Source organism: Pezoporus flaviventris, unplaced genomic scaffold (genome assembly GCF_033815535.1).
Source record: "Pezoporus flaviventris isolate CSIRO_AGI_PZ_B2104156 unplaced genomic scaffold, CSIRO_AGI_Pfla_v1 ptg000015l, whole genome shotgun sequence".
NCBI classification, from domain to species: Eukaryota; Metazoa; Chordata; class Aves; order Psittaciformes; family Psittacidae; genus Pezoporus; species Pezoporus flaviventris.
Window position 1 is genome coordinate 19,154,373 of NW_026892563.1, and position 10,060 is coordinate 19,164,432.

General features: G+C 38.4%; 1 protein-coding gene across 3 annotated transcripts in view; it reads left to right on the top strand.

The window, feature by feature from the left end:
- GRIK1 (glutamate ionotropic receptor kainate type subunit 1) overlaps nucleotides 1–9,627 on the top strand; it is a 168,524-nt gene extending 158,897 nt beyond the window's left edge. For 2 of the 3 annotated variants that reach the window (XM_061453725.1, XM_061453723.1), the window contains one exon: nucleotides 9,141–9,627. In XM_061453725.1, the coding sequence (XP_061309709.1) occupies nucleotides 9,141–9,223 (83 nt within the window). In that variant the 3' untranslated portion in view covers nucleotides 9,224–9,627. Of the gene's footprint in view, nucleotides 1–1,773; nucleotides 1,940–9,140 lie in introns of all 3 variants that reach the window. The other variant, XM_061453724.1, reaches the window with a different exon arrangement.
- The last annotated feature ends 433 nt before the right edge of the window (nucleotides 9,628–10,060 follow it).

The following is a 10,060-nucleotide window of genomic DNA, read 5'->3' on the forward strand; positions in this document are numbered from 1 at the left end:
GTTTGTGAGATATAATCAATCATTAAAATAGACTGTAAACATCCATTTACTGAACCACCAGCCACTGTAAAAGAAACAAGACATGAGTCTGTTCTTGAAGTTGTCTGCCAGCCCTCTTACTCTGGCTGCCTTCCCTGGTTCTGGTTTGTTTCTGGCCATGTCCTGGACCCTGATGTGGCCCTGTTTGGCTCAACTGCTATCACTGCCCTGATCCTCTTCACTTCAACAGGACTTACTGTAGGGACGAGGGTCATGTTGCACTGCAAGTGCAGTCACCAAGAGGTAGGTTCATAAAACCTAACTTCAGGCTTCAAGACATCTACTTCAAAGTGACATTTTTAAGCTCACCTGGCACTTTAAGATCGTAAAGGCAGGAAGTTTTCCTTGGGGAATTCATCCTCTTCATCCAAGGTATAATCCTGCAAGGCTGATGACTAAAATGCCAGAAATTACTGCTGAAGTAAATAACCTTAACAAAGGCAGCAGGGATGAGTGGAAGACAAAGGGGAACATTCTGAACTCGGTCTCAGGGGTGCAGCTTACACTGCACATAGCAATGGTCCTGGGATGTGAGAGGGATTGCCACTTGAGCAAAAGCAAGCAGCCAGGGCTGAGGGCCTTGAGAGGATAATATCTGATTTTGGGTAGGATAAATCACCTGTATCTCCTTGCTTCCAGTAACGGATCACTGTAAGCTAAGACTGCATGCCTGCTGTTCAGACAGCTGAAGGGAAGTGAGACAAATCCTACCATGCATCTTCATTTTCCAAACATCTCTTGCTGTTATTTTGGGTCTATGATGTCTAATGCCGATGTCAGTGGACTTGGTCCTCACAGTATCCTGGAGGAAAGGGCAGCTCCTGACCGTGAAAACATCTCCAAGTGTGCCTGAGCAAGCCCTTGTTACACAAAATGGCACTGTCTACAAACAACAGACGCAGCTCATGCGGAGCAATTTTGCAGGCCATATTAATCACAGTGTCCCTGCTTTGGAATAAGTCAAAGATAAAGGATGACTCTATTTTACACATTTTGCAGGTTTCTGATTAGTGTTTTAACCCTATAGGAGAGTTTTAGCACAAAATGCATAAAGAATATATCTGTATCTTTGTTTCATTCATGTCTCAGGAGATCTTTCTTTCAAGCATGTTTTGGAGAACAGTTGCAGCTAATTAAAATGTTTAGTATAAATGCTAAGAGGTGCAGAATATCCTGAAAACTCTTCACGAGTCTGGGAAAGTCCTGAAGTTGTAATTACTGTAGACCTAAACCTTTATATCATGAGGGAGTGTTAATTTACTTAGCAAAATGTTGGATGAGTAACATTGTACTCAGGGATACATACGTACATACGTACATACACCATATCTGAAACCAGTATGGTTTCACAGCAATGAATTGCTTATTGTATATAGGCAGCCTCTTAATAATTAAAATCTTTAAGTGAGCTAATGTAACAACATTGTACTTCTTTTCCAAAAGTAATTTTACAGAAAGTAGAAAACCAGAGATTCCAGTGTTACTTTCTGATTTCTCTCAGTTCATTTTGTTTTTATTTTGGTGAAATAAGAAGCTTAGATGGGAAATGCTATATAGTGTATGTTATCACTAAGCTGATCCAGAGCAGGAGCCAAGTGCAATCTATGACTTTTCTGTTTCCACAGATAGAATCCCTTTTGATTTAAATAGACTCTGAATCTCATTCTCATGTTTATTTTTAATTTTACTTCTTTCATTTATTTATTTCTCCATTTTTCTTTTCTTGCATGCAAGGCCTTTTGTTTCTTTTATGGACTACAGTGTAAGCAAACCCATCCGTCCAACTCCACCTCTGGCACCACCTTATCTACGGAGTTAGACTGTGGCAAGTTAATCCGAGAGGAGCGAGGGATTCGAACACAGCCCTCAATTCACACTGTATAGTCAGGAAAGCAAAAAGGTGTGTCTGATGGAAAACATTAAACAGTTCACATAATGGCAAAGGTTGTACTCACCAACACATAGTTAATGACTTCAAAGTGCCTCTTGCTTCAGCAGGAGATAAGCTTACCTAACACTAATTGTCAAAGTCCTGGAAATTTGGGCAGTTTAAATGCATATCACAGAAAATAATTACACCTACAGCAAAGAATGAGTGCAGTAGAGTGTAGTAGATTATAAGAATTATCACAGTCTCTATGTACAATTATCATCGTGTCATTTCATGGAGTAATTCACCTTTTCCAGGTAAGAAAAATTATTTACCTCCCTTTCATCTCCTACCAAACCGAAGTAAACCAATGGCAGTCACATTACTAAAAACATGGAGAAATATTTTGCTCACTTTCTGCCATGGCATTCAGCAAGCGAGCCAGGCAGTTCTTTATAAACCTCAGAAAACAACCTGCAGGGCTCCATTAACTTTCTGAACCCCTGTTATAAGCAGCCAGAGATTTTTAGCTGGTGTATTGTATTCCCAGTGTCAATATTTAATGAAGTTTAATTTATCCATTTAAAATTCATTAGCCAATGCTTCCAAGTAACTATCATAGCACAAAATCATATCCATCAGTTAAATTTTATACCATGTAACCATTAACATTTAAGAACATATTCAACAAAAGCACCCTCAGGCACCCCCAGTATATACCTTTCACAGGATTACTCCGTTGATTGGGCTTGAGCAATTCGTGATGTTCACTATTGTAAGGATTTGCAACTTAGAAATCTCCTTTATGGCAAAACTAGGATATTGATTTATATCAAATAGGAAAGCCTTGGCATTGCTCTGCATATTGAAACACACAAGGAAACGTTTGTGTAGGAAGTTGGTACTGGATGCTTTTTATACCCTTGAAAGATAACAGTTTGATTTCCTCTGATCCTCAGCTAGCCTAGAGAGACTGCCAAGGCAGGCAACAATATGTTTTTGCCACTAAAAACCACAAGACAATCTGAGATACACAAAATGTATATAAATGCCAACTCACAGGGTGTCATGAACCATGGCAAACAACCATGTTTTCAAAACCTTATTGCCTTTTATCTGTATCACTCATTATATCCCAGTTTACCACCAGTTTCACTAATTCACTTCCCACTCCTCACAGCTACTTTATGTTTTTTTTGCCCAGTGCAGTTCCTCCTCATCAAACAAGTTAATGATCTGTTTTATTGAGGGGCTATTTCTGCACTCTACTGCAATTAGAAAACTTGTTCAAGTGGATGCCTTCACACTCAATCGCTGTGGCGATTGAGTGTTGTGGTGAAGCTCTGCTCCCCTCTTGAATTGTTTCTTTCATACCTTGCTCCTAAAAAAAGCCAGAGCATACAGTGATATGTGTTTTTCTTCTATCCATGTCACGATTTCCGTCAGCATTATTTATGCTGGCAGCAGGCTTAAGTATTTTTTGTGTCAAAGATGTGTTGCTCAGAACTAGGCTATACCACTTCTTTTCTTCCAGTGCTCATTTGTGTACATGAGTGTTTATGCTCCACTCCAGACACTGCAGGAAATTGTCTTGCTCAAAATGGCATTTTAACTTGTTTGAATAGGGCCTTGAAAGCTTTGGCTCTTCATAAAATGAGCCTTCTTACCAGCAAATACCTGAATTACATCTTCTTGTATATCTGATTTAAGAAAGCACTTTTGTTTGCAGTTTCCCAGTAGAAGACTTAAAACTAATTAAATTCAGCTTCTCTCAAGTCCCAGAAGGGAAAGAAAATTCCTAATGTGTTTACCTCCATCAATGCTCTACGCAAGAAATCCTCCGGGTTGTAGCTTCAACAAGTTTTCTAACTGCTTTTTAGATGGATGCAGAATCCAGAATTTTTCTGTCACTTTTTGCGTAAACATTTTCTTATCTGTCAAGAAAACAGTCACACTGTTAGTAACAGTCTTTGCTTTCCCGTGTCTAGCTTTCCCTACCGACAACCTCACAGACTTGTCTTGCCTGTGGGAATTACAAAGCAGCTCTTCTTTTCCCTATCAGAGCTTCATATCTAGCTACAAAGAGTTATTAAAAAGCCTTACTTGCTCTATAGCAGCTATGCTAGCAGGTGAGCCAGGATGACACCAGAGCGCTAACAAGTCTGTCCTTGTAAAGCCATTTCTTGCAAGATTTGCTGTGGTTCCAGGAAAAGGAACCTTCAGGTTTACAGCAAGGCTTGAGGAAAGCATAGCCCATAGCATCTCCCATGAAGTGCATGGCACCTGAGAGGACTGCTGCGTAGACATAACAAGCTTCAGGAAGAAGTGTTAAAGCAGTCAAAGGTTTTCTGCTTGTTGACACTGTGAGCTTCTATGACCACTATACTTTGAAATTTGGCCACAAAAAAATACTCTGTTTACAAATACAGATGGTCACCATTGCATCTTCCTAACTTGCAGCCTTGCAATTGAATCCAGGACCCAGTAATAAATCCAGATCCTTTCTCAGGTGTGTGTCAACATGAGGACCTTGTTGCAACACAAGAGCCAGCAGCTCTGCCTGTGATGGATGAGCCACAACAGACTCCATCAGCCCTACTGCTGCAGTGCCAATAAAGCATAGCCAGAACTATCTGGGGGAGAAATGTGGCTATACTCATACCCTTATGTCACTTTTTATTATTTTTTGTTTTGCTGTTGCTGCATTTTAGTCAGAACTCCCAAAATAATCAAATTAGTAAGTGTATGCAAAAAATGGCATATGATGTGACACACAGAAGCCTTTGAAAGCAAAGGGGCTGTGAATAAGCTAGTCCCAAGCCATTGACAGGTTTGTTTGGCTGGGATCAATGTGCCTACCTTTATTTACGGCAGTTCTTGCCCTCATTAAACAGTCTGCAAACCAATTAGGCAAAGGTGCTAGGGGAATGAGGGAGAAAGGATGAAACAAGAGAAGAATGAGAGGAACAAAGACACTATGATCACCATTTCAGAGACCCAGGAGGGGTGTGTATTAACAACACACCTGCACCACAGAACTAGACCAAGCACAGCAATAATGCCTCCCGCAACTAGATTGATATTTTCACAAAGTACTGCCACAGTATCATGTGCTTGTGCCCTCTCTCTCAGATCAAAGCCTTGAAGCTTCATCTCTTTAGCTCTTTGGAAACAAAGGAGAAGGAAAAATGGGAGAAGGAAGAAATCCTCTGTTTCACTGAGGTTCTTGCAAAACAGAATTTCTTGTGAAGTCTGCAAATTCCCCCTGTTCGACGAACATCAGCTGGAGCCCCTGAGCCCTTTCACTTTCAGGCCATAATCCCACCTCCAAACATGACTGTGGCTATCTGTGCCTTCACTTAACATTCCCATTTGGTTTTAGATGGCTTGGGAGACGAGCAAGTAGCTTTACTGTTGGTTTGGTTTTTGGTTGGTTTTTTTTCTGGTAAAAAGGAAACTGACAAACAGTTTATATAACTAAGGAAGAGTTAAAATAATCCATGGATTATTGTCATACTGTTTTGACAATCACTGTTCAATAGGCTCTGACAGTTCAAAAGACTTAATTTAGTGATCTCCTCATGCGATTAACCACCAGTGATGGAATACTCAGATTCTTAATGTGCTGCAACAGCACTTTGCTCACCAGGAGAAACTATTTTGTATATTTTTCCTTCGGTGCACTAGACACATACAAATCACTTTTCTTTCAGCAGAAGACATATGTCAGTGTCCCTCACAGCTATGGGTCCTTCTAAGGCCAAAGAGAAATCCTGACTTCTGTACCTCCTCCTCTGTGCCTGGGCCGGTCACATGTTCCTTGACAATAAAATCTGGCCCATGTCCTTTGGTTTTCATAGTTCTCAGTTCCCCAGCACAGCACACTGGGTTTGGTTTTGTTTTGGTGATTTCTTTGTTTGTTTTGGTGTTGTGGTTTGGTTTTGGGGTGGATTTTTCCTTTTTGTCTGGGTTTTGTTGGGATTTTGTGTTTGTTTTTTGGTTTAGGTTTGTTTTGTTGTTTTTTTTTTTTTTTGTAATTTACTTGGTTTTGAGGGGTGTTAATAAAACACAATTGAAAATTCTTCATTGCAGTGGTAGCCCAACAGCAAAAGCAGCAGATTGATAAAGCCTAACTACAGATTCTTTTCTCCATCTTGTTTGTATATTATTTTTTAAATTTTGAGTTTATAATTATCATAATGTTTAACACAGTCTTCCGTATGGGAATGTAAGGATTTGGGAGCTTCATGACCAAGCTTTTGTAGCCTGCTGAAGAGACCATAAGGGCAAAGGTAAAGAGTCTAACATCACAAGGAGAGCTAAATCTGTTCTGTTTTTAAAGGATGACATTTCCTTTTAGCCTCACTTTCCATTTCCTGCAGCATTTTGACACACTGCTAGAATAAGAAAGTTAAGCTGACTAAAAGTAAAATGTTAAACTTATTACTCTGTTGTTAAATATATTGCTCTATGCTTGCTCTGTTCTCATTCTGCATGAGACCTCGAAAGTGGACTTAACCACTTAACCCCAGCTTTTTAAAGAAACTCAGTCTGGCTGAGTATGAGACTAAAAGGACAGTATATTACCCTTCTAAACAGCATTTTAATGTCACCATTCCCTTTTTAAAGGCTACTGTAATTATGCTGCAGACATGGAGCTGTTCAGACGGTGTCTGGGAGTCAGTACTGAATGTCTTCTTTGTGATTTTCCTGTAAATCCTACAGCATTCTGACTGAGTTATATTCACTCTCTACCACAGTTTTCTACTGCTTGAAAAGTTCAGGGCAATTCCAGTTTTTAAACATCTGTTCAACAGTTTCCTAATTGCACACACAAGCTTGGAGATAAATAGGATTTTGAGCTGTGCTTGTGGTGCTCGAAAGAAAGTTCACCTTTATCTGTCCTTCTGAACGATTAAACCTGAAAGCTTGAAGTATCATCTCAGATTGCTCTTTTTGACCTTTTAAAGCTCTGTGTGAAGGCAGAGGGGCAGAGAAATCCCTGTGCCTTCCAGATTTTTAAATGCTTTTTACCACCTCCAACTGCTTTTCTCAAAGGTGGTAGGATCTCAGATACAGGAATATGCGGAAAATTGATCGGAGTTGTAGTTATGGCTACAACCATTGGAAGATCTTTGAAGGATCAGTTCAGGGTCTTAAATCTACATTTAATTCATTGCTTCATGTTGACCAAACTCATGCCAAAGGTGTTTTAAGTACGTTGAAACTAGAAGATTTTGAAAGCTCAATAGAAACTAAGATAGTAGAGAGAAATTATCCATGCTAAGTCAGCCACTTAGAGCATATAGTTTTATTAGTTTGTAAATAAGTGGTGCTACTCTAAAAAAAACTGAAGTTATATGGAAATAGTGCCTGTTTTAGAATGATACCTGCTTCACCTGCTGCTTCCAGAGGGCATGGGCCTGCAGGAGACACCTTTGACTCTAACTCCAGTAGTGCTGGAATTCCTTTATTGCATTGTCAAAAGGGATATTTAAATGATAAATGACCAGAAAATTCCTGGCTATTACCAGAGAGTAATCTGAATTAAAAAAAAACAAAACCAACAAACAAAACCTAACAATAAAAAAAACAAAAAACAAAAAACAAACCAAACCCCCCCCAAAAAAACAACCAAACAAAAAAAAACCACCAAAACCAAAAACAACACACCTCCCAAAAAAACACCAAAGAAAAACCCCAGTACACTGCCCTGGCCTATGTCTATTACATTTTGGGGATGTCATGATGTATTAGTTGTTTAATTATGTATACTTAAGAATTTTAGATGAACAAAAAATTGAGCATTGCAGAGAAAGAGCATATTAAACTACAGGTTTAACATACTACGTGGTCTTAGTCTGTGTGCAGCCACTCCCACAAGCAGACATGATGACATATGCAAGATCATGCACATTTAAAATACACACACACACCGATGCTGCGATGCCCTGAGCTCATTTGCAGAACTAGGGTTACACATGTTATAGGGAACATTTATACTGGAGAGGAAGAAGTATGTGTGATTCACTTCTCTGGGGTTCCTTTGCTACCTTAAACAAATGGTTGATCCAGGTTACCCTTATATTCTTTTGCATTTGAAAATATTCCTCTAGAATACCTGGCTACTAGAAAAGCTTGTTTCTTTTTTTTCTTTTTGAATCATATATCTGGTTTTACTTTTTTTTAGCCCCTTGTAACTGAGGTCATTATTGGATTATTACTGGTTGAGAATGGAATATTACTTACCTTGCACTGGTATCACTCTAGAAGGAAATTCGCTTTTGATACATAAAACCATACCATTGTGCTGTTGCTGTCATTTTACAAGAACTGTAGTTTTAACCAGTTGTTTTAAAGCTGATCAGCTCTGCACTTCTAGAAAGGGTTTGGTAGGAAGGATTTATTCAACTTGATGAAAGAAAGCTTTGTTTCACACTGGTAGCATAACTTCATTTTATATATAAATAATCTATTTATATATATTTGCATGGAACACGTTTTGCATTGCTAGATACTTCCACTTAAAACCTCTTTGTGGGTTTTTTGTTGTTTTTTTTTTTGTGTTACATGTAAATTATTCCAGCTGTAGATTTTAAAGGATGTCTTTGTTAATCTGCTTTCTTTCTAAATTATTCAGCTACCTTGTGGTAATTTTCTCCTTTCTTCAACACACAATATTTTAAAAAGATTCTTTCTGAAGAAAGAAGAGGATTGAGGACTTTGCTATATCTTAGAATGTCTGATAATTTCATGAAGGGAAAATAACTAAACCACAAAGAAATCTTCAAATTTTTTGTTCTTTCTTCTCTCTAGTATACCCATTTTTGGGGGGCTAAGGTACATGTAATTTAAAAAAGCTAATTTTTCTTTTAAGGTCAGGAGAAAATTTACCTACTGAAAAAGGGTAAGTTTTATGATATGAAACCTCCAAAACATTGCAAATGCGTTTGTGTAGAATTTCAGAAACATTCGCAATCGGCTTTAGTCAAGCCAAAGTTAAATTAAATTCTGTGGAAGTCAAGTTAGGCAAAAAACATGACTTTGATACAAATTCACCTATTATACTTTATGGGCTTATTCAAAGCTGGCAGGACCCAGCTAAGAAGCTTTCTGAGCCTGCCAGTAAGAGCTCAGGCCCTTGCTTCTGAAAACCAGCATTTGTGCAAAGGTCATGGTCAAACTCTGCCTTCAACGAGAAGTGTTTAATGCTGTTTATGTCTTCCACCAGTGTCTTTCTTTCAATGCGATAATGGAGGAGCTTGGAATTTCACTCAAGCATCAAAAGAAGTTAAAGAAAAGGTCAAGAACTAAGGGGAAATCTTCATTCACGAGTATCCTTACCTGTCATCAGAGGCGGACACTGAGGAAAGAAACCGTAGCATGAGAGAGACCCCTTTGAGGAAATATCAGGAACAAAAATCAAAACAAAAACATTGCTGCCTACAGGTTGATTGTGGTGAGATTTCTGAAATATAGACATTTACCTTGTTCTTCAGAAATTCTCTGTGGTTTCTTTTTTTAATCTAGAGGTACAACAGTTTAAATGCTCACATAGACTGATGTACTACTAATCATCTGGGAAGTGTCTCACTATTTCTTTTGAGATGGATTTGTATGCTCACTTATTTTGCATCTCTCTTCCCCTCCCCATGCATTGCTGTATGTGCTTTCTAAATAAATAAATAAACACGAGACAGGGTTCTTTTTTCCAATAATCTGAGAGTGGAATTCTTTTTTTTTTCTTCCTTTTGAAGAAAAGATTGCCATTTTACTGGGCAAAGTTGTTTAGAAACCAGGACCAAGACAACCAAAGTAAAAATTCATACAGTTAAATCATAATGACTACAAAAATGTACTAAATGCAAAGGTACCCAACAATGAGTTACTCTTATTTTCTCTGGTACTGTCAGGAAAACTCTTCGGGTTTTTTTTCTGTGAGAAAATTGGTTTTCCTTATCTTTCCTCTTTGATTTCTTTTAAACATGATTATTAGATAATGCCATGGCTCCAGGTTCTAGATGTTCAAAAAAGAAAAACCACATAAGTGAACAGGGGAAGCCAACGCTGACATCATCACGTGCTGTATCCTCCAGATCCTGGTACTAGTAAAACAATTCTTGACTTCAAAATGAAAATCCCTTAGAATTT